General features: G+C 42.8%; 2 protein-coding genes across 5 annotated transcripts in view; one reads left to right on the forward strand and one right to left on the reverse strand.

The window, feature by feature from the left end:
• Positions 1 to 14,960, forward strand: part of Syn3 (synapsin III) — a 501,244-nt gene extending 486,284 nt beyond the window's left edge. Inside the window, exons 11-14 of the mRNA XM_055627972.1 lie at positions 1,632 to 1,766; positions 2,470 to 2,557; positions 8,718 to 9,009; positions 10,773 to 14,960. Of these exons, the coding sequence (XP_055483947.1) occupies positions 1,632 to 1,766; positions 2,470 to 2,557; positions 8,718 to 9,009; positions 10,773 to 10,905 (648 nt within the window). The 3' untranslated portion in view covers positions 10,906 to 14,960. The remainder of the gene's footprint in view (positions 1 to 1,631; positions 1,767 to 2,469; positions 2,558 to 8,717; positions 9,010 to 10,772) is intronic.
• A 3,205-nt stretch (positions 14,961 to 18,165) lies between these two features.
• The window catches only part of Fbxo7 (F-box protein 7), a 23,088-nt gene continuing 15,841 nt past the window's right edge, over positions 18,166 to 25,412 (reverse strand). For all 4 annotated transcript variants that reach the window (XM_055627908.1, XM_055627909.1, XM_055627910.1 and 1 more), the window contains exons 6-9: positions 23,525 to 23,620; positions 21,418 to 21,594; positions 19,655 to 19,692; positions 18,166 to 18,777 (exon numbers count right to left, since the gene is read on the reverse strand). In XM_055627908.1, the coding sequence (XP_055483883.1) occupies positions 18,385 to 18,777; positions 19,655 to 19,692; positions 21,418 to 21,594; positions 23,525 to 23,620 (704 nt within the window). In that variant the 3' untranslated portion in view covers positions 18,166 to 18,384. The remainder of the gene's footprint in view (positions 18,778 to 19,654; positions 19,693 to 21,417; positions 21,595 to 23,524; positions 23,621 to 25,412) is intronic.

Below are 25,412 nucleotides of genomic sequence, written 5' to 3' on the forward strand. Positions count from 1 at the left end.
GGGGATTCCAGTTCCTGACCTCAGGCTCCATGTTTTCCACTGCTGAGAATGTGGGGGACAATCCAGGACAGAAAGTGGGCAAAATTGGAGGGAAGAGTGACAGGCAGAGTGCTGCTGGGAGTCCAGCAACTTTGGGGACAGACTCCAGCACTGTAACTGGAGACTGCCTGTGAGCCTAGAGAACTTCATTTGGGGACAGGCTTCCTGGGATCCATAACCATACCCTAGTTTGTTTTTCAGTTTCCGAGGCACACTGGGTGCTTGGACTCACAGTCTCCTGAAAGTCACAGCCAGAATGGTCTTAGCAGCTGCCTGAACCCTTAGTTTACAGTTGACAGAAAATAGACCCAGAGAAGACAAGAAACTTCTCCCCCAAGCCAGTCCATAGCAAAACATGGGCCTGAAATCCTGGCTGCCTCATCTGAAGTCTTACTGCAGAGCTGCCCAATACCTGGTCAAGAGGTGCTATAGAACTTACCAGTCACTTTTCTCATCTCATCTTTTAAGACAGAGTCTCATGTAGCCCAGGCTGCCCTCAAATTCGGTATCTAGGAATAGGTGCTGGAGATGGAAGCCAAGGCCCCAATGCCTGCAAGGTGAACATTCTAGTCACATCTTGAGCCCTGAAAAGTGCTGCTCTGCAATAGAGCTGACATCATCACCTGGGTCTTAGAATAGTGTCCCATATAGCATAAGGGCTCAATGAAACTGTAGTGAGCAGGAAACTCCCTGCTTCCTCCAGGACACAGGACACCCTGACTTTGCGGGCTTACAGATGGTAAATGACAGTTCTGGGACTAAGCGCTTCAATGGGACAGTTGTGTGAGCTCAGCAAAGACATGGGTACAGAGGCGCTCCTAGGAATTTGTGCTGCCTTAAAGGGCTTCAGGAAGGAAGGGTTGACTAAGTGTTTCATGATGGATAAGGAGTTAGCCAGGGAAAGGTGGGCAGAGAGAGTTGGGTACAGGATCTAGAAATGAAGAGTGTCTGATTACCTCATCCTGGAGCAAAGGGCAAAGAGGGTTTGACAGGGGCTCTCATCTCTGAGCCTCAGTTTCCCCATCTTCTGACCTCCCAGGACTGCCATCTCTTCTTCCTTAAAAACAGCCTGGTTCCCAGTAAAATGAGTTTTATTTTAGGCCTGTGTCCTACGGGGAGATGGGGGGGGGGGGGGGGGGGGCAAGGACACTGTCTTTCCTCTTCTGTCTTTTCTGTTAACCTTCAGTCACTTCCAGCCTGTGTCAATTTTTTAGTTGTTGTTATAATTGAGCCCTCACCAGTTTCCAGCTCTAAGGCCATTCTTAACCTTGGGTCAGAAGGGGGGGCAGCCCCAATTCTGGGAGAAAGGTGGAGTGGGAAATGAGGGGGTGGGGACCAATGCCCCAAAGAAAAGTACAGAAAAGTTCAGGTCACATTACTGGACTCCAGCGTGTGGAGGCTAAGTTGAATTTATTCCAGGGAGTCTGTTCGGAAGGAACTAGAGAGAACTGGAAGTCAGCTGAGGGCCCAGCTGAGCACTTTGTGTGGAGGACATTGCCATCTAGTGGTCATGCTGTCTTGAGCCCAGTGTCAATACTCCTGGAACCAACCAAACTATTCAGGGTTCTTCATCCCCCTTTCTCACCCCCTAGGTCATGGACAGTTCAATGCCCCTGATTGGAGAACACGTGGAAGAGGACAAGCAGTTAATGGCTGACCTTGTTGTCTCCAAGATGAGCCAACTCCTGGTGCCAGGGGGCACAGTACCTTCACCCCTGAGACCTTGGGTAAGATTCACTTGAGAACAAAAGAGACTGGTGGCTCTGGAATGAAAACCCTCTGGATCCAATGGAGATAACCCCAGGGAGGCATCATATAGGAGAATGGGGTGAGGACAGAGGCTGGCAGCAGCCATGCAGGGGCCCCTCCTCCACATATTCCCTAGGAAGAAAACTCCTTGTTCCATCAGTCTTTGGAAAGATTGTTGAAAGTGCTCATCTCAGTGTCTCCATCTTGAACCTGAGCATAAGTGTATGCACCTGTGTATGCAAGAATATATAGACACATATGCCCTGTGTTCCCAGGGCACAAGTCAATAGAGGCTATTATGTCTCCTGCTTCACCATCCCCCAACCCAGCAAGCTCCCACCTCTCCCCTGCACAGAGCCCACCAGGGACCACCAGACCACTCTTAAAAGAATTTGCCAGCATATTTCAAATCCTCTCCCCAACTCTAGTCTCTGCTTATCCCACAGAAACTCATCTTTTCATAGACACAGGAATAGTAGTTAAACTCAAGGGAGGGAGTTTAACTACTCCCTCTGGGAGGGAGGGGACATTTGCAGCATCTGCTATGACTATGCTGAACATCTACCATGAGGTACACTTAAGAATCATTCTATCGTGGAGTTCAAAAAAAGGATACCTATATAAAGCCTCTCCTCCCACCCAGTAATGCTGTTGCCACAGGCTTCCTTTCTCTTGCTCTAGGGTCCACAGACTAAACCTGCAAAATCTCCAGGACAAGGCCAGCTAGGACCTCAACTAGGACAGCCACAGCCAAGGCCACCTCCACAAGGTAAGACACAGGACAAACACTGAGAAATATTGTATCACTGAGAGCATTGAAAGGTGGCTCACCAGTAAGAGCTTCTTCTGTGCATGCATGAGAACCTGAGTTAAAACCCAGCACTCATATAAACAAGCTGGGCATAGCCAAACAAGCCTGTTGCAGCAGCACTGGGGGAAGAGAGTTCTTGGGCACTTGCTGCCAAGTAGTCAGCTAGACTTCTAGCTGACATGGCAGGCTTCAGGTTCAATGAGAGACTATATAAAGCAGTGCTTTTCAACCTGTGGGTCACAACCCCTCTTTTGTCGCATATCACATATCCTACATATCAGACATTTATATTAAAATTCATAATCATAGCAAAATTGCAGTTAATGGAGTAGCAACAAAATAATTTTTATTGTACATGCATTAGAATATCATTTATTTTTACAATTTTATTATTTTAATTGACATATTCAAACAGATTGTTTATGTTGATCCTCTCTTCTCTTCTCCCCATCCTGCCATTACTCAGTGTCTTCCAGTTTATTCTCTGTGCTCTTAATTCTGCTCTTGTTTCTCATGAGTTTTCTTACCATTCTAATTTTCTTTCATTAAGTTTTAAAGCTGAGTGTCTTTTTTTTTTCTAATTAGGTCTTTACATTTTTTCTTTATTAATTACACTTTATTCACTTTTTATCCCCCCTGTGGTTCCCTCCCTTCTCCCATCCCAATCCCTCCCTTCCTCCCCACTCTGCACGCATGTCCCTACCCAAGTCCACTGATAGGGGAGGTCTTCTTTTCCTTCCTTCTGATCCTAGTCAATTAGGTCTCATCAGGAGTGGCTGCATTGTCTTATTCTGTGGCCTGGTAATGCTGCTCCCCTCTCAGAGGGAGGTAATTAAAGAGCAGGCCAATGAGTTCATGTCAGAGATAGTCCCTGTTCCTATTATTATGGAACCCACTTGGGCCCTGAACTGCTATGGGCTACATCTGTGCAGAGGTCTTAGGTTATCTCCATGCATGGTCCTTGGATGGAGTATCAGTCTCAGGAAAGACCCCTGTGCTCAGATTGCAACAAAATAATTTAATGGAAGTCACCACAACATAGGAAACTGTATTTAGGAGTCATAGCATTAAAAAGGCTAAGGACCACTGTCTAAACTGTCCAAGGTAGGAAGCAATAGAGGAAGACACTCAGTGTCCTCTGACCTCCATTTGCACATCCAAGGGTGTGTACATATACACAGAGTAATTAAATAATAACTAAATCAATAAAAATGTGTTGCTGGAGCAGTAGCTCTCAAACTTTCTAATGTTTTGACCCTTTAATACAGTTTCCCATGTTGTGGTGACCCCCCCAACCATAAAATTATTTTTGTTGCTATTTTATAACTGTAGTTATGCTACTGTTGTGAATCATAATATAAATATCTGTGTTTTCTGATGGTCTTAGGTGACCCCTGTGAAAGGGTTGCTTGCCCCTCCAAAAGGATCACAACCCATAGGTTGAGAACCACTGTTATAGACAATCCATCTTGAACTTTATCCTTGGGCTATGCACACTTCTTCCATCTGCAGAATGAAGACCCTAAGAGGGCATGCCAGGCCCTGGGTTAGGGCCATTCCCTCCTATACTCACATTTTCATCCTCCCAGCAGCTTTGCAGAGGAAGCATCAATGTTTCCCTTTTCCCAAGTAGGAAACTGAAGCTTTGCCAGGAAGGCACAACGAGAACATAGCAGGTTTACAAGCCTGGATTTTCAAACCTTCTGGGAAATGTTATTTCTAGCCACTAGTGGTGCCTGAGTATGCATTTGTGAGCCAATCAGCTAGAGTGAGAAAGAAGAAAGAAGCCCAGAACATTAAACCTTCAGCCATTCTTCTAAAAACCATCCCTACCCTGCTCCAAAAGAGGCACCGCTTGTTAGAGAGTAGATACAGAATGGACAGCAAGAGGAGGAGATATCATGAGAATAGCTAAAGACTTGCTGGAGGAAGGTCAGTTGTGGAGGTTCCCATGCATGGGCTCAAGAGGAGCGCCCAGGAAGCATGTCTCCTGCAGCAGATCAGTTTGCTGAGCCTGGATGCTCTGGGCCAGCTGGAGCTTCATCTTGGCATGGAGATGCCAAGGTGGGAGATCTCCTTGCAATCTCGACTGAAGGCATTTCCATCCCATCCTGAGCTTTCTAGTCACATCTATTAAAGCAACAAATTTGTTGCTTCTTGGAGGAAATGGGCCTTGGGCACCAGATGGCTTCCTCTTCCACAGCTCTAGGAAAAACAGCTCCCTCCTTCTTCCCTCCATCCCTTTCAGCCTTCTCTCTCTCTCTTTCCTTCCTTTCCCCATTACCTTATTTACTTAACATAACCCTCCAGATTAGCTTACTTTCTTATATAAATGCCTTTGAAACTGACTGATCCCCAATATACTCCAAATGTATACACAGTAATCAAAATTATATTGACTAGTTAGGTGGCATCTTAATTCTCATTGTCTGTGTTCAGTCTTCTCAGAATATAACAAGCAAAGCATGATGAGTCACGTCTGTAATCCCAGCATAAGAACAAAACAAAACAACTGAGACATGAGGATTGCTGTGAGTTTACGCTAGCCTGGGCTACCAAGTGAGTTCAATGTCAGGCCACCCTAAGCAACACTATGAGATCTTGTTTCCAAATAAGGAGTGGGAGGCTGAGGAGACAGCTTACTGGGTAAGGGCATGTCTTGCAAGTATGAGGACTTGATGTCCATCTCTAGTACCCATACTGAAAACAAAACAAACAAACAAACAAACAAACACATGAATGTGTCTATGTTTGTAACACTATGTAATATATTTGTAATAATAGAGCTGAAGAGGTGGAGATGGAGGGAATCTCTGAGGCCAGTTTGTTAAGTAGGCTACTGGAGAGCTTGAGGGGGAAAAAAAAAAAACCTCCACAGGCAGGTTGTGCCCACACAGATATGCACACACACAGAAGGAGGAAGGAGCCATATAATCGCATATCCAAAACTGTGTTTATTCGAGAAGCCACAGTTAGCCTTCCCCATTTATTTCTGAGACTTTCTCCTGAAATTTTATTTTATTCTCTATAGTGACAAGTCTCCACGGCTTGAATAACTCAGATCCCTTCACAATAAATAACAGTAAGAGTAATTTTGTGGACAGTAACCTGCTAGCCTCATGCAGGGCTTGCCCATCCATCTTTCTTGTCTAGGTCTATGCTGTCCTCCACCCACACCCTGGGAAAAGCAGCAGAAATTTAACAAAGGGAGATGATGGCAGGGGCCTACCACTGTGTTGGTGAGCTTCCCATCAAAACAAAACACCTGAAATAAATTTTAAAAGGATCCTGTTTCAGATGTGCAGTCACTGCTTTGGGTCCTGTGATGACATAGTATTCACAGCAGTAGGAGCATGTCATGAAGAAAGACATGACAGCAGGGAAACACAGAGAGAAAGGAATTAAATCTCCCTTTCAAGGGCATGTGCCCAGGGACCTAACTTCCAATACACCCTGCCCCTTCTACTTTATCCTCAGAATGACACAAAAAAGGACTAAGCCTCTAACAGAGCTTTGGGGCCCTTTAAGACACAAACTAAAGCAAACCCTGTATATACACTGTATGAAGCACAGTAGTTTTCTCCTGGCAGTGTAGATGCATTTTGTTCAGTTCCAGCCTGATCACTTTTCTCTTTTAGGTAAGTGCAGATACCCCTGCAAATGGAGGAAATAACAGCTTCCGTGTCTATAGGATATCTTTGATGGCCATTAGGAAGGGGTTCAACAAAGAGGGTGGTATTTACAGGGCTTCAGTCCTCCTTAATAATTTACTATTAATGACAATTACACAGCTCTTACTATTAATACCTGCCATCTTGCCAGCAATTCTAAATGATAGGTTGCTTTTTGCAGTTCTCATTAGCAATCCTTCTGGCACATGTAGCCCTTCTCCCCTCCAACCTGACAATAATACCATAGTTACAAATGGCCCCAAACTCTGTATTCACCACCCTACTAATCCCCTAGCCCTGCCCCCTCCTTTCCCACTCTGCCCATAACTGACTCTTTAAAACCACTTTTTATTGTGGTTAAAAAAAAAAAAAAAAAAACAGAGAACTCATATGTTCTGAACTTCTCTTTGGCCCAGAAGAGAAGCATGCTTGATAAAGAAAGATTATTTTAAGAAATATGTGGTTAGATACTACGTGAGTGAGTTGAAAATAATTAATTTAAAACCAATTAAGATAATTAAAGGAAATGCTCAGTGAATTAACATTCAGACCAAAAATAACAGGACTAATTTTAAAACATTTTCACCAATTTCTATAAATAACAGGATCACACTAGTGACTTGTTTTGAACTCATTTTTGAACTCAAGAATATCAGGTTTTCTTTTCATAAACTTCATCTTTTTAGGGTCAATTCTGTGCTTAGAAAAATCACACATACAAAAAAATCACACACACACATTCACACAGAGAGAGAGACATAGTATATGATCAAGTAAAAAAATACTAAGTTGTTTGCTTTGCCAAAAAGCTGTAAGAAATAATGGAAGTATCTCTTAATGGACCCCAGGGGTAAAACAGAAACATAAAAATTAGTTAATTAGTTACTGAACCAAGACACAGACTTTCCAAGATAGTATCAACCTGGGGGTAGGGATGAGGAGCTTAAGATGAAAGAAGAAAAAGATGTTTTTGTGACCTGAATTCTGTTGAGAAAAAAAAAAAAAGTAGTCAACATACAAAAATCATAAAACTTTTACTTAAACATCTGGATTTTATCTTAAGTCTCCCAACCCCACTCCTGGTCAACACTCTCTGGAAAACACAGATGTTTTAGAAATACTCAACCTATTTTCCTACCCAGCATCCCCTGGTGGTTAGTAGGGGATGCCCCCTTGGTGACAGAGGGACTTGCCATTTGCCTAAGGCCCTGGTCTTCCCTTCTTTATTTTCACAGAGCTAAGAATCCATTGGTATTTTCCTTATGTTTATTCTCTTTAGAAAGAGAACTACGTCGTCCACCAAATGGGAACTAAGTCTTGGTATTTGATAGTATCTCTCTCTAAACTCAGGCTGGACTGAAATTCACTGTAGAATCAAGCCTATCCTAAAACTTGCCACAGCCCTCCCACCTCAGCTTCCTAAGGGCAGGGATTACAGATGTGGTCACTACACTTGTCTCTGTAGATCTTCCTGATTGCCTCTTCCTTTTCATATAAGGACTCCATCCCCATTTGCATCAAAACCTCACCCCATGACCTTTAACCTTAATTACCTCCTTAAAGACCCTGTCTCCAATACAGTCACACTGAGGATTAGGGTATCAACATTAATTTAAGAAAACATATTTCTGTCTATAACACCATGCCAAATCCCTATCCTGAAGTAATTGCCGCACAAATACACCTGTACACTGAATGGTTGTGAGGCCCATCTTTTCTAAGCAGAGTGCGTGGTCCACCCTTTATAATATGCAGCTTTCCAATGTTTCTTTATTATGTGGTCCATACATTAATGCCAAAATGAAAAACGAATCTACACTATCTATAAACTGCGTTTTCTCTTTCTGTTTAGTGTTGTATACTAGGCACATACTGCCAACAGATCAGTTAATGTTACTGCCGACACATGTGACAGTCCGCCCACACTCCATTATCTAGATGTTTTCTGGTGGCTGTTTTGTTTTGACACAGGGTCTGGTCTTGAATCCTCTGCAGCATCAGTGACAACATTGACTTTGAAATCTTTTTGTTTCAAGACAGGGTTTCTCTGTGTAGTCTTGGCTGTTCTGGCCTCAAACTCATAGACATCCCACCTGTCTCTACCTCTCAAGTTCTGGGATTAAAGGTGTGCACCACCACACCTGGCTGACTCTGAACTCTTCATCTTTTTGTCTCTGCCTCCTGAATTCTGGGACTACAGGCATGCATCACTATGCCTAACTGTGCTGGGAATCAATTACAGGTAGACAAGTACCTCACCAACTGAACTACGTTCCCAGCCATCTAGTTGTTTCTTGGTGTTCCTAACCACCTCCCTGAGATCTGGCATCTGTGTTGTTTTTAGTTTTCAGTCATAAACAATATGTTAATAAATAAACATGTGCTGAGTGCACAGCCACATTTATTTCTAAGACAAATTGAACTTTAACTCTTTCTTTGGCTTGTAGGGGCCCCTCGTCAGGCTCAGTCTCCTCAGCCTCCCAGATCTAGAAGTCCATCCCAACAGAGGCTTTCTCCACAAGGCCAGCAGCCTGTGAGCCCCCAGTCAGGATCTCCACAACAGCAAAGGTCACCAGGCTCTCCACAGCTATCCAGGGCATCTGGTAGCAACTCTCCAAACCAGGCCTCCAAGCCAAGTGCCAGCCTCAGCTCTCATCCCCGGCCACCTGTGCAGGGCCGCAGCACCTCCCAGCAGGGTGAGGAGCCCCAAAAACTAGCATCACCTCACCCGCACCTCAAGTAAGTATTTGGGAGCCTGAATAGGTATAGAGCTGGAGCATGTCCAAAGATGAGTTGATTCAGGGCCAGGAACTAAAAGAGAACCCAACAAAGTCTTGCCTAGGATTCAAATGGAGGGAAGTAGACCTATAGGGTGGCTTTTGTGGAGCAGGGACCAGCAATTTCAAAGTACAGATTAGGCCACACCATGTCCTCATGATCCCCAGACCATCACTTCCTGTGTAGCAGACAAACCCAAATTTATGCCACTAAAGAAAAAGAGTTTCCTGGTTGGTCTAGTTTCCTTTCTGTTGCTGTGATAAAAACACTCTGGCAAAAAGCAGTTTTAGAGGGGCTGGAAGGTTGGCTCAGTGGTTAAAACCACTAATGAAGAACACTCTTCCAAAGGAATCAAAATCCACTTTCTACATAAGTTAAAGTCCTAATGGATTTGTACCATCCTCCCATTTTGTTTGTGTTAGATTAAATGCTACATGTGTAAGTCTGCCTAAATAGGTAGCTTAAACTTATGTCAAAATGTCTGCAGCAGTTTGTCAATAAAATTTAGTCCTTTTTTAATTAAAAAATTAAAAAAAAAAAAAACCACTCTTCCAGAGGATCAGGGTTCAGTTCCCAGCATCTTAAAAAACCGTCTGTAAGGGGGGGATACAAAGTGAATAAAGTGTAATTAATAAAGAATTAAAAAAAAAAAAAGAAAACCCCAACATAATAATTTTATGATGCAACATAGAGCTGAACTGCCAGGAATTCCAGTTCTGTCCAATTACAGCTAAGTTATCTTCAGAAAGTTGCTGAATTTTTCTGTGACTCCACCTTCCCTTATGTAAAGTGGAGGTGAGAATGGCAGCTACCTAGTAAAGGTTGTTGTAGGTATCTAGTTTAAAGTGGTTTGAACAGTCTTTGGTTCATATTAAGTAAGTGAATAAACAACGATTAAAGGAAAAAAAAAACCTGTCTGTATCCCATTTCCGGGAGCTCTGACACCCTCTTCTGGCCCCTCTGGGTACTACATGCATGTGATGCATGAGGGCAAAACACCTATGCATATAAAATACAAATAAAATCTTTTTAAAACAATTTTCTAAACAACTTAGGGGAGGGGAAGATTTGTTTTAACTTCCAGTTCACAGCTCATCATTGAGAGAAATCAGGAAAGGAACTCAAACAGGAAGCAGAAACTATGGGGAAAATGGTATTTGCTGATTTCCTCATTTGCTGACTGACTCATGCTCACATAGCTTTCTCATATAGCCCGAAACCACCTGTCCAGGGAATGGTGCTGCTTACAGTGGCTGAACCATCCTACATCAATTAACAGTCAAGGCAGTCCTCCACAGACATGCCCAAGGGCCTCTCTGATCCCTCAATGAGAGAAGGAACCTAGAACAGGGATTGCCTGATTTCTCAACTAATGCTGGAAACCCTGTGGGAATAACTGGAGCCTGTTAGCCCACCATGGCTGACACAGCCCCACAAATCAGAGCAGCCTTGAAAGGGGGGGGGGGTAATAATCTAAGCAGTGTACATACCCTACTTCTTGCTAGAAGGCTTATCCAAGTCAAATACTCTGGGAACCCCAATTTCTATACCTAAGAAAATGAGGACAATACCTCCCACCTTGCAAACGTTAGGCTAGCATCGTGTACACACTGTAATGCCTGATTTCTGGTCTCACCATCCAGTGGGCTTCAGGGCCAACCGCAGACTCATTTTCATGGGGGTTCCAGCCATGACTATCCCCAAACTTTTGCTTTCTGTTTCAGCAAATCTCAGTCCCTGACTAACAGCCTCAGCACATCTGATGCCTCCCATCGAGGGACCCCAAGCGAAGATGAGGCCAAGGCTGAGACCATCCGCAACCTGAGGAAGTCTTTTGCCAGCCTCTTCTCTGACTAGCAACAGCCCAGGCTGGAGGGCAGGAGGGCGGGAAGACTCAATGACTAGAGCCTTTCTCTGATTCTTTCTTAGCCTTGCTTCCTGGTGGAAACATGCTTCCTGACCCAGGAACTAGTGATCTACATGCATTCCCGTCTCCTTTACCATGACATTCCATTGCTGTCTGACTGAATAGTAGCCTCGAGAGCCCTTAGGTTCCTCAACACAGGCCTTCTAGACAGACAAGGCACTACTACACCCACTATATGCTTGCTCCCCTGCCACTGGTACCAAGTGAGATGTCTGTGTGGCTTGTTTTTGCATTCTTACTTGTATTTTTCTTGCCTTTAGGTGGAGGTCCCCTTCTAGGCCTTGACTTACCTCCATCAAATGCATACATTGTAGTCAGACCTCAGCAACACAAGAGGCAATACTTTTTAATGGTGTTTTTGTAAACAAAAATAGGAAAGCCCAACCGGGAGCCTACTACTCATCCAACAGCAAGCTGGTGCCACCCTTGCTGGGCACAGGCTGACAAAGGCCCCATCACAGCTGGCCCTCATAGACACCTTGATGTCAATAGAACAAAGCTAGATCCTGTGCAACAAGTGGGGCTAGAAGAGAACAGAGGGAACCCACATAATGCCACCCCTGCCTAGAGCCAACAGCAGGAATCCAGAAGAAAGAGCTTATGTTCCCTGGGGAGAGCATCATAGGAGGACGGTGCCTCTCTGTCCTCACACTGACTTCACAGAGAATCTGTTCTTTTTCCTTCTTAAAGGTGGATAGATAGCTCCCTGTCACAGGATCAGAAGACACAGTGATGAATTCTGATTCAGCATTTTATCTGCTCTGAAAAAGGAGTCAAGAACGCCACTTCATTTACAGACAGTCTCCTTGTGGGACAGCCTTCAAAAACAGTGCACATATTTTTCTTCGGGAGACAATGAAGCCTTTTGGAATGTCTTCCAGAAAGTTTCACTCCAACCTTGTTTCAGCCTACCCATGGTGACTAAGATGGTTTGCTGCATTGCTAGGCAAAATGGTCCCAATTCCCTTTCCAGTGCTCTTTCCCTTGTATCAGACTGCCTCCTAGGTTCACATCACCAAGCACCTGGTGCTAGAAACATTGCAGGTGCCAGAAGCAGCCTCCTAATCCCAGAAGACCCAGGACATCAGAATAGCCATGTTTCTCTGCACAGCCCCCTTAGCTACCCAAGGTGTGCCTTCCCTGAACTATGTGAGGGAAAGAGGAGTTATTAACTGAAGCAGCTTCTGTTTCTGTTGAAGTTCTGCAGATTACTTGGTGATCATCTGAGGCTTCCTCAGGTCTCCAGGTGCAGAGAAGCAGTCACTATGTTTCTGGGGAGTTTGTTTTCTTAAAACAGTCTCACTCATTCAGGCTGGCCTAGTACTTATTGTGTAACCACACAAGTCTCAAAAGCTGATTCTCCTGCTTTATAAGCCTCCCAAGTGCTGATATTATACTCATGAATCACCACACCCAACAAGCATTCATCACTTCTTGGTTCTCCCAGCCCAGACTGGAGTGGCAGAGACAGGGTAGAGAACCTCTCATGCCTTGACTCGCTTAGAACCCTGCATTTCTGCAGAATGCACCTTCAAGCTAGTTTCCAGCAGGGATCAACTCAGCATAAAAAGTGGTAGCTCTGGCTGCAGAGATCCAGTTTGTCCTCAGGGTCATCCTCTTCCTTCTTGCCTTTTCTTTCCCTCATGGGACAGTCAATACTGAGAGCAAGTTCATTAGAGTTATTTCCAAAGCCCTATTTGGCCTCTCTTTCCACATCCTTAGTTTGGAATGGTAGGTAGCAGCAGTGACATAAGATTGTAACATCAGGTAGGTAGAGTGACCACCAAGGCCACAATTTGGAACTGGAAATGCAGAGTTTAGGCCAAATATGCTGTGCTGTGAAGTGAGTGAACTGCTGAAGGCCTAGTACCCCTCCCAGTAACAACAAAGCCCAAGCTCTTTTATTCCTCTCTAATTTTCATGAATTCAGTATGTGCGGGACAGTCCCTGGGGTATACCTACATCTCCCTCATTTTGATCAGCTGCCCTTCTAGCACAGAATGCAGCTGGCAAAAACTTCCAGAATGTTTCTGAGGGCAATATGGTGAGACACACAGCAAAACTGTCAGTGCATTCTCCTAACCCTCCCCTTTCTCTGGTAAGAGAAGGTCTTGAGGCCAGCACCCCCCACCCACACTTTAGATAGGTTATCCAAAGGAAGAAAAAAGATCAGTCTATGAGTCCAATGTTGCTTCCTCCTGCTCCTCCTCTGCTCTGACTTAGCCCTTGCACCTCTCTCTCAAATGCGCGCGCGCGCACACACACACACACACACACACACACACACACACACACACACACACAGTGCCTAGCTAATGACCAGAATGAACACATTAAAATGTAACATCTTAAAACCTCATTGTCGTATTTCAGACTTCCTAGGGAGTCTTCATACTTGCCTCAGTAAGACTGCTTTGCCACCAGACCTTGAGAAGCCAGGACTCACTCATGAGACACATGTGGAGGGAATCAGAACAGCCTCACAAGACTAAAGGGCTTAAAGGGCCTACCCGGGCCCTGACAATAACAGCTCAAGTTGCTCCTGTAGAAAGTTCTGACCCAGTCAGTAAGATTCAGTCACAACACACACACAAAGAAAGACAGACAGACAGACAGACAGAGACAGACAAGCAGGCAGGCAGAGGAGGAACCTTGCATTCTAGAAAAGGATGAGAGGCAAGGCATATACTGCTGGGAGTAACATCAGAAAGCCATGCTTTAGGTGGTTAAGAACATAGGAAACCCTGTGGCAGCTGTCATTCTACACCAGTCTCAACATTAAAACACAGGCTCCTGACACAGTGGAGTGGTAACTGGCAGCAGAAGTTTCTCACAGTGTAGGCCATGGCCCTGGACAGAACAAGTTATAAAGGCTCAGGGAGCTTTGCTTCAGATCACACAGGACTATGAAGTTTTAGAGGGCTCAGAGCTGCAGCTGGATCAGCCTCTGAATGTTCTGGAGGTCTGCTGAAGTTGGGCTACCATTCTGAAGCAGGCAGGGAAAGATATGCTTCGATCTCCAGCCCTGCTGGGGACCTGCCCCTTTGATGGACAGAACCAATGGCTCCATAAATGACCATTTGGCCATAATGTTCTCACTTAGATTCTGTCCCTAAATATATCTCAGCATTCAATGACATCCCTCCAGGATCCCAACTACAGTAGCACAAATGCCTTTCAAAATCTAAATCAGGCCAGGCATGCTGATTTTTATAACCATACATGTCTAGGTCCATGATGTAACTCTAGACTGTAGCCAGCTCTTTTAAATAATTTCCAACTGGCCTGGAAATGCAAACAGAGGCCAAAAGTATATACAGGTCCCATGGAAACCACATTTCTCTCCAAATGATTATTTTCCCATAGGCTAGGACATGTTGCTCCCAAAACTTTAACCTTCAATTGTGACATTTACAGGTGGAAAAGGGCAAAAGGAAAGGGGGTGGGGGAGTCACTGCAAATAGATTCTGAAAGACTGTATTTATTGGGTTTTGCTAGCTTTTATAACATTGACCCACAGAATAGCATTTCCCCTCCACGCTGACTTAGTGATGCTGAGACACAACAAAGACCCATTCAATTAGTGCATAATAAATAGGGACTTCCAAACACTCCCAAAAGAAACCTCAAAACAGCCAGAACAAGCTTCCACCAGACCTTCCCATCATTTGGACAAGATGGTGCTGGATGAACTTTGGTTGGTGTAGAATCAACTTTTGAGGCACAGAATACCGGCACCCAATTCTTGTTCCTTAATTCCCCAAGGCTTCTGGGTTGCTTCATCCATTCCTAGCATGCAGTTGCTTCTATCCCCCAGGAATCAGATATGACAGTCCATCACTCAAAAAAATCACTGAGAACTCCATGAAGCTGAATAGCCATTGCCTCCAGGTGAAGAGCTGTGAAAGAGGCACCAAGGAAGCAGGCTGGCTGGGCACCTGGGATCTGGCACAGGCACTTGGAACGGCTGCTCAGTGGCAGTTAGATATTCAGGACTCTTTAGATTACTCTCCTAGAAAGGAAACTAATAATGTGTATGTGACAGATTAAGATTGGAGAAGGGATATTTCCCTAAGACTTCAGTTGAAGTTGCTTACCCAAAATCAAACCTCAAACCAACAGAAAGATCAGTAGAAAGAGAAAATAGAAAAATGCTTGAAACTATTATCAGTGACAATTCCCCCCCCCCATCTTGTTTAACCCCCAAAGATGTCCCCTGCACTGAATCTGGAAAGGAAGGGGAGCAGACAGGACGAAATTGAGGCACTAACCCCTGGGGAACGTACGCCTGGGGCACACAACTTTCTGGAGGCCAGGGAGTTGCCAAGGTCAACATGGGTCAGAGAAGGTGGCAGTGGGCACTCCAGTACCATGCCACTGACACTCATTGCAAAGGCCCAGACCCAGGAAAGGAAGACCCATGGCCTTCTACATGAGAGCTCTGCAGGCTGTACCAATTAAACATAGCACCCCCAGACAGTGTGCACCAGCTCCCAGCAGCAGGACAACCTCTTGGGCTTTGTTCAGCTTCATGAAGGAGCTTGGTGGCTCATTTTGTGTACTCAGAAGTGGTGAACAGCTAGCTACAGTTTAATCTCAGGAGCTGGTTAAGGCAACCTTGCACATACAAGTGGTAACATAATTATCACAGGGACCAGCCCATTTTATGCAAGAGCCCTTGCACATTGTGTCTCTAATTTCTCTCAGAGCCAAGCCGGATGATACAACTGTTAAGGGCCAGATGCTGTCCTCAACCTGGGTAGCTGATTATATTAAATTGTTTAATATTTAGACTTTAATAGGAGGCACGACTTCAGGCTTGATTGAAACCAATGTGAAGGTTGGGTGACAAAGCAAGCCAAATTGGTCCATTTAGTATAAAGGACACAGAAGCTCTGCATTCCCACAAAACACAAGCCCAGACTGATACAACATGCATATGCAGGTTACATATTCAGATCTAACTGGCAGACAAAGAAGAAAAAACCCCATAGCTATTAATCGAGTCTCCAGAAGCGAGTTAACACTTTTTAGACCCAACACTTTTACTTTGGAATATGAGAAACAAGCATTACAACTCACTTGGGATTCCCAGTGATGAAAACAATAAGTTAGCATCTTTAGGGGCTGGAGAGATAGTCCAGTTGGTTAACTGTTCGCAGTACAAGGACAAGGACCTGCATGCAATTATCAGAACCAATGTTGAAAAGCTGGGCATGGTGAGGAGCACTTATAATCTCAACACTGGGGATACAGAGAGGTAGGGCCTAAAGGCTCAATTGCTAGTCAGCCTATCAGCATTCCTCCAGGCCAAGTGAGGCAAATGTGTCCACACATCTTTACATGACTTGCCTCGCACACTGCAATACCCTTATCCATACAGTTTTTACAAAGCATTGCCAGCAGTAAGGCACTGCAGAGCACCTGCCCAGCTCTTCTGCAAGGCTCAAATAGGCAAATAGAAAGAAAACAGGCCTTGGAACCAACTCTGAACAGAAGAAAAAGGAGGAATCTCCAACTCGACCCATTAAGAATTATGGAGATATGAAGCAGTGGCCCCAGCAAATGAGAACTAAGAAAAGAACTACAGAATTCAGGACTTTACCCAGGGAGTCACAAGTTGGAAAGGTTTCTTCCCAAGACTGAATTACCAACCATGCCAAAAGGCTGTTTATAGTGGTTAAGGGGAGGAGAATCAAGTTTCTATTACTAAAAAGTGACTTGGAGAACATAGAAGGCCAATGCACTGGAGCTGCACCATTCTTAAGCGCTTGCCTTGGGTTTCTAGGCTGCCCTGCTCCCATTACAATGCATGGAGATGACATCACAAAGCCATGCAGTGAACGAGCTGCTGCCAAGACATGATTTCAGTCACTGTTATCAGCAATACATAAAAGCTCAGAAGCCTAATGACAAGGATGCTTTTTAAGCTTCTAAATATAAAATTAGCTGCTGGTGAAGAGGAAATGCTTTGAGGACTCTTTAATAAAAAAATTTGAGAGTTATCTAAGTTTAGGTTTAGAGCACTCTGTTAATATCTTAAACTCAAGACTTGCAAAATCTGCCAGTTAAGTCCAGTGATGCTGGACAAGAGCATCATCAGGGGCCCCAGGTTCCATTTGCAATTGACTGTGTTCTGTAAGTTTGTATTTGGTGCTCAGGTCTTCACTGTTTCCCATGCCTAGTAATGCACCCACTGTCGCATGCATATGTGCACACAAACACATGCACACACACACACACTACATGCAGCAATTCAACATCTAGCCACAAAGACATATTTTGAAGTAGAATGTAGATCAATCAAAACTTCAGGGTTACCCCTTTAGCCACACCCAAATGAAGCCTATGGAATTCAGTGGACATTAAGACTGTCCTGTAGATCATAGACACATAAGTCCAAATCCTCACATGGCATCTAGAAATATCAGACTGAAATTTCTTCACTGTGATGCAAAGACTCAGAACACACATGTAGCAGTCTCACTCACATAGGACTCAAAATATTCCTGCAGCACATATTCCAAGCCATTTCCTAATATGCAAAGCAGGTTTTTAAAAACAGAAAGACATAAGCACTATTTCTATTTCCTACAGATGCTAACAGTAATTTATTCCTGTATAGCAATTCCAATTTAAATGTGTCATTAGAGCATGTTCTTATAGTTACTTGTGCAAGTCACTTGTGTTTGGGCTTTCTCTTGTTGTAGAATAAATAAATGTTGAATTTTGAGTATTTTAAAAATGTCTTAAAAGCACAACATTCCCCCAACAAGGCGGGGGGGGGAAGGGGGCTGTCCTTGAAGAACAAGTCCCTGACAGCACAGAAAGAATTCTGCTTTTAAGGCTCACTGTCATGATACCGAAATGCAAGGAGGAAATCCTAGGCGGTAAAGAGTCTGTATCAACCCAACAATCTTCAGAGCCCTAGAATTTCCTCACAGAATCCAGAAAAGCTGCTAAGAAAGGAAAGGGGTGGATCCACTTCCAGGTTCAAGCAAACCAGCTCAGCTTTTATCTCAGTGTAAGCTAAGCTTTCACCCGGATGAGCACCACTAAGAAACAAAAACAGATACTTCCTGTAATCACCCCCTCACTTAAAAGCACCATGATAATTTTAAAATATGCAAATTAACAGCTGACTAAGGTTTGACCACCAAGTATGTCTTTAACAAAAGTCAAGACCATGACTAATTTTTACTTTTATTAGTCTAGCACAAAACATCATCAGTTCCACAAGCTCTATCCCAGAGCCGATTCCAGAGCACAGAGACCAGCAGTTACCTATTCCCAAAACTAGCCCAGCTTTGAGGAACCTTGTGCTTGGTGCCTACAGAACCAGAAATTGACAGCAGAGATCAGCATCGGAGGAAACAGCATCCGTGGTTTCCATAAAGTCTCCAAACTGATCACATGAATGGTAGCCGGCCATCAGTTGACCTACCACCCCTGTTGGGTCTGAAGGAAAATCTATTGTTGGGGCCACCTCTTCCTGGCAAGAGGGGGTTAGGTCCTGGAAGTGGGCCAATAGGATCAAAACGTGGTCTAAGTGGAGGAAACTGGCTAGGTGTCTCCCCGGGCCTGGGGATGAGCGAGGTGACTGGGTCCCCAACACTGGGCAGTATCGGCCTCACATCATATTCACCACCAATGATTCCTGGAGGAAGCAGCGAGGTGGTAAGATAGCACCTGGGGTAGACAGGAATGGGACAGAATGGGATAGAGTGGGCTGACGGTGGCAGGAACATCGCATGTCGCATTCTCTGAGCCTCTTTTCTTTGTATGTGCCTCTTTCTATACAACTGTGGAAAAAGGGGAGAGACAAGAAACAGTAAGTGGTAGAGGTAATCCCCGAGTTCAAACCTGCTCACTGCAGAACGTCATCTGCACTTTTCTTTCCCATGGTGTGTACAAACAAGGCAGCTTTCACCACATGAAGAGCCTTAGCTCCAGATGCAGTGCCAATGAGATCTGATCTTTAAGCACATTGACACAGAGTGACTATCTAATCTGAGGCATCAGTAAGTCCAAAAAAGGAATAATTCAGTGTGGTATAGTTTTACAAATTCAATCTAGTGCTCCATGACTGACATAAACTTAAGTGAGCCTTTGTACACGCAATTTAAGTACTTGTTGAAAATGTCATGCTATAGGTAACATTCAGGTACTACAGACAATTTCATGGTTTTCATCCTAAAGCATAAACAACTGGCTATTTTAAAGGTCAGGACATACTTACTTAAGAACAATACTGTATATTCTACAAGCAGCTGAGGACTTTTATTCAACTATTTTTCCTTAGTCCTTCATCATAAACCATTTCCCTCAGGTCTATCAGTGCTTTTTACAGTCACAATCTACAAATAAAACCATGTATCCTTGTTCTTTTCACAATGTACTATGCTAACTAGCTAACAACCCAAACCAATGAAAAGAATTACTTTTGTGAAAAAAATACTAAGATATTATATTTCAATGAGAAACACATTAAGACTCTGTAGTTACAAGAAAACAAGAACTAAACCTAAACTGAAGACATTTTAATTATCAATATTTAACAATAAATTTAATTTAAACTGATTTCATTACATCACACTAAAAGTAAAAACATATCTTTCACTATTCACTCACTACTTATTTGAGTCATTAACATTAGTCTTCATATTTAAAAATACCTACTTCTTTCCAATCTGTGTCTGAACCTCTGACAGTACCGTCTGGAAAAGTAAAACAAAATGTAAAGAATTAAAAACCACTTCTTGCATCCAGTATTAAACGGTGCAGTGCATGAGGCGTTTTCAGGCACACACTGCACATCACTACTTTCCTGGGTAAGTCAAGTGCTCATCACAGCTTTGTGCACTATCTGATGACTCAAGCAGTGACCCCAGGACATTGTGGGAGGGCATGTGTCTTCTGCCCAAGTGCACGTAGATGTGCCAGCTGCTTCCAAGCTGTGTCTTGAGTTGCACTGACCTGGCTGAACAGCATCTCTTCAGTATCTGGATTACAGCCTACATTCATTCCTCAAGTCAAACTGACCGGGCTTTCCTCTATAGGTGGGTTACATACTTGCTGCCCACCAAGAGTATAATTATACACAGAACTATTTTAAATGTACTTAAAATATGTGAAATGAGAAAACAATTCAATCAACTTCTAGTCTAATGAGGAGTAGGAAGAAGCTGGCCATGTCTTCTCTAAACTGATTTGGTAGTTCATTAACCCAGTTCTTAACCTGTGGGTCAACCACTTCACAGGGGTCCCCCAAGACCATTAAAAAACACAGATATTTATATTATGATTCATGACAATAGGAAAATTACAGTTATAAAGCAGTAACAAAAATAATTTTATGGTTGGGGTCATCACAGCATGAGGAACTGTACTGAAGGATCACAGCATTAGAAAAGTTGAGAGCCACTGCTCTGGTCAAGTAAAATCTTTACACACACTCAGCTAAAGGGAGCTGTGACCTACAATGGAAATGAATCAGACACCAGTAGCACTTGTCTTTTTTTTTTTTTTTTTTTTTTAACAACTTGACTGATTTTTTTTTTTAAGAGATTTTGTTCTATAACCCAGACTAACTTTAGAGAACCTTAGGAACCAGGGAAGAAAAGAAAGGATCAAGGTCATTCACACTTCTTAAACAACAACCCCAGTTTTAAGACTCTAAATGACTCCATGATATTCTATTACAGGGGTGGGGGGTGTCCTGCCCAACAGATTCCCACAGCTAAGGCAGCATGTTTTTTGACAGAAAACACATAGCAAGTATGTGCAGTGCAGTAAATACCTACTTGATATAGCTCACTCTTGTTTTGTTTTGTTTTTACTGTGGTTCTGTTGTTCTTTGTCTGCTTTATAAACTGACCCATTAAGTGAATTTCTTGACCTACCTTCAGGCAAAACAACAGCTTCAAAAACACTGGCATGTCAGTACTGGTTCACAGTCAGGCTCTTTCTGGCCTTCCTCTGGAAATCATCGTATACAAGGTCTAAAGTCCTATCATTGCTGCAATGACCACCCAGTCACAACCGTGACAACAAAAGCACCTGAGCAGCACACCAAAGCTAACACTGGTCCAGCAAAGCAGTGTATAGAAGTATCGTTCATTCAAGTCAGAGACTGAAAATGTTCCTTAGGAAGGGTAAAACCTACCTTCTATTTTATATGCTGACATAACAGTTTATTTATTTATACTGCAGAAAATAAAAAAAAAAAAAAAAAAAAGAATAGAGAGTGTTTGTGACACAGGCCAATGCTAGGAAGCCTAGAGCTTCTTTACTCAAAAGCTACTCCTTAACAAGCTGCAGATCAAACAAAACAACGAGAAAAAACCCTATACTTAAAAACTTGAGCCAGCTGAGTAACACCACTGCAACCATGTGACAAAGAGCCTTTCTTTTTCCCATCAACATGTTATTATGTCAATCACCTCGGAAATCCCGTAGATACAAACACCTCCACAGCAGTGGGTCATTTGATGCGATGAGAAGGTCATGACAGACCGCAGACAGAGCCAGGACAGAATGAACATCCAAAAGTCGGAAGATGCGTAGTTTCAGCTCCAATGGAAGGACAACCAGCCCAAATACATCCGGAAGGTTCAGGACTAGATGGGGAAGAAGCAGCAACAGGAGTTATTGAATAAAGAAGAGTACCTAGGTCTCCCCACATGGTCATCAAAAGCTGTCACCGTTTCTCTCTCTGAAAAGGTGACAGGTCCTGACTATCAGCTTTCTCTGTAACTGTACTTTCGACCACTACCTCAAGCTTCACTTGATTCACTCTCTGCAGTGAGAGAAAGAAAGCAACATACTGGACTTCAGCACCATATCTTTTGAGAACCAGCACATGGCTGGGCTCTGACAGAGATGTTCCTGATGCAGTCACTCCTTTAGCCAAAGCAAACCCACACACACATGCACATGACTAGAGATAAGTGCTTCACTATGACACAAAGGAGAAAGCTGACTTATAAAAGATCTTCTGAAAAGTATAAAGCTTGGTGAAAGACAATTTCATCATTCATAAAATAGTCATAGTAAAATCTACTTCAGAATTATTAAAAATGTTATTCAACATTCACCAAGGTAAAATATCTGGTGCCCAATAAATGTTGCTTCCAAAAACTGAAAACAGTATGTCCGGAGAGGGCTCAGCAGTTAAGAGCACTAACTGCTTTTGTAACGTACCCAGGTTTGTTTCCCAGCACCACATGGTGGCTTACAATTATGTGTAACTCCATTTTCAGGGGTTCCAGTGCCCTCTTCTGATCTCTGCTGGCACTGCAAGCACACGTGGAACATACATACATGCAAGCAAAATACTCATACACAGAAAATTTTTTTTTTTTTAATTTTTAAAGATTCATTTAAAAAAAAAAAAAAAAAAAAAGGAGCCAGTGATGGCTTAGCAAATAAAGGTGCTTGCCACTAAAGCTGATGACCTGAACTCAATTCCCTGGGACCACATAATATTAGGAAAGAACCAATTCTCGAAAGTTCTCTTCTGACCTCCACACGTATCTTCCATTAGTCCATGTACAGATGTGTACACTGCTTTCACATTCGCACACATATACACACAATAAATAAATATAAATAATAAGTAATTTTAAAACACCCATTTTACACTTATGTTTATTGATCATCTATTATGGGTCAGACAATGAGAATACAAATCTGACTGAGACTCTTTACCTTCAAGTCACAACCTTACATTGTAGGCATGTAAAGATTCAAATGCTGATTTCTGTGCCCCCATAGCTGGTTGCAATCTCTATTCTTATAATCTCCTGTCTGAATGTTGTATAAATACTGCTCCCCAATTATTTCCTGAAAGTCAATAAAGAGGCTTGACAGCCAAAGGCTGAGCAGGGGAGAGACTAGGACTGGACTTCCTGCCAGACAGGGGAGAAGAAAAGTGAAAGAGGAAGTGGGGATTAAGCCACAAGCGGAGGTCCAGGAGACATGAGAAAGAGCAGCTGGAGCAGAGAAAGCAACAAAATCCAAGTATCTCAGGGCTTTTGGCAACGTTGAAGCCAGACTATCTTAAAGGATGTAAATAGTTATTATTCCTCAGTATTGTGCTGTAAGGCTTGTTGAATAAATAACATAGTCCAGGTTCAATTATTTGAGAATGCTAGCCAGGTTAAGAGTGCAACACACACACACAATTTTAAAGCAGCCACTAATATTACATTGAAAAGGAATCACTTCAACCATTAATATACAGTGCAAACACTGCCATGGAAAACAGGTGTGGCAGGGAAGCTGAGCCAGGAGAATCACAAATTCAAGGCAAAGCCTGGGCTACCCAGTTAGATGAACCTGTCTCAGAAGAAATGGAATGAAAAAAGGCTCTGGGTAAATGTACAAAGACAAAGTGGGCAACACTTAAGGAACATACACGGCAGTGACTTTAAAGGCAGAATTTCAATAAAATGGAGAAAGAGAAGTCAGATCTCAGAGTTAATGCGAACACTGAGCTCTGACCACTCTGTCAAGTCATTCAACCTGTGACAGCTTACCATCTCTTACCTTGTCTCGTGAAAGCCAGAAGAGGGTATACTAGCTGGTCTTTGAAAAGGCGAGAGAGCTTCTTAAGATCTTTGTACACGTTGGCTGCACTTTCCCCTACAGTGTTTTTATAGAGTAGAAGTCAAAACACAAAACCAAATAGAAAAACCTAGAGTGGCGCCTAAAGTGAGTAATTCCTAAACATATAAAGGGAATTGAAATTCTTACAAGAGGAGGCACAGCACATGAGTGGCAAAAGTCAATCTCAGGTGCAAAAATTAATAGGTGATGTCTAATAGAGCTGAACTCAACTACAGCTTAGAGGCTGCAGAGAAAAGCCTGAAAGGTCTTGGTACACACTACTGAGATTATCAACTAGCCACCAGTCTATTCTAGGCACTGTGCAGTGTGAAAATGTTCTTATACAGCATGAAGCCCAAGAAAGGGACAGTACTTATCACTCAACAAACATGTATCAAAACAGTGTCCAGCAGTTCTCCAGCTTTGTCTCACATCAACAATTTCCTCCAAGAGAAACTGTAATATGCCAATAGTCTAGGCTTACATGCTTGACATTCTACATTTGCATATTTCACTGTGGCAGTAATAAATGCTCATTTTAACTTGACCCATAAAAAGAGAAGAAGAGATATACGCCTCAACTTCTTTGCAGCTTAAACCTGTGTCAAGTTTGAAATCTGTCAAGATAATACCATTTCTAAAAATTAATTTGGGCTCATCTCTCAGAATCTTCCCTAAAGCTGCAACAAATCACCAGCTGCATCCTCCCTTCCCTTCTGCCCACATCTCTTGTGGATCCCACAGATCATTTCCTAACCTCCCTACTCCATCTCATCACTGTAATACTGAGTTGCCAAATCCAACAGGCGCCCTTGCTCAACTGCCAGAAAACCAGGAAGGGCTGGCCTCAAACCTTGTCCTCTATCTCTGTTCCAACTATATGGTGATGATAGATGACTTTAAAAAAAAAAAAAATCCTTTAAACAAATTATAAAAACACAAACACTTGGAGGATTAAGAAAACATAAACAGCAGAAGGAAACAAGCAAAACTGTTCAAGGGCAGAAAATGGAAATAAAGAAAACTCAAAATGAAGGAATACTAAAAATGAAAAAATTTAGGAATGCAAACAATACAAGAGACAAAAGAGAGAATCTTTTGTCATTGAGGATACAATAGAAGAAATGGATGTATCCTTCAAAGAAAATATTAAATCTAAAAAATTCCTAACACAAAACATGCATGAAATCTGAGACACTATGAAAAGACCAAACCTAAAATAACATGAATAAAGGAGATGAATCCCAGCTCAAAAACCCAGAAAATATTTTCAACAAAATCATAGAAGAAAATTCCTCTAACCTAAAGAGATACCTATAAAGATCCAAGAAGCATACAGAGTACCAAATAGATTGGACTAGAAAAGTCCCCTTGCCACATAATAATCAAAATACTAAATATACAGAACAAGAAAGGGATATTAAAAGCTGCAAGGAAGAAAGACTAAATAGCATATAAAGGCAGGTCTATTAGAATTCTACCTGACTTCTCAATGGAGACTCTAAAAGCCAGACAAAAGTGCTGCAGACTCTAAGAGACCAGAGACCCAGAAAAACTTTCAACCATCACAGATAGAGAAAATAAGATAATCAATAATAAAGCCAAATTTAAATAACATCTATCTACAAATCCAGCCCTAAAAAAAGTGCTAGAAGAAAAACTCCCCTTCCTGAGATTAAATACACAAGAAATAAATCATCTCACACCAGCAAAAAAAAAAAAAAAAAAAAAAAGAAGTCCCATACATATACACACATACCAATGCAAACCACCCCAAAAAACAAAAAAAAAAAAGAAAAAATACAACTGGTCAAAGGTAACTCCCCAA

Source organism: Psammomys obesus, unplaced genomic scaffold (genome assembly GCF_907164565.1).
Source record: "Psammomys obesus unplaced genomic scaffold, mPsaObe1.curated_primary_1811, whole genome shotgun sequence".
NCBI lineage: Eukaryota > Metazoa > Chordata > Mammalia > Rodentia > Muridae > Psammomys > Psammomys obesus.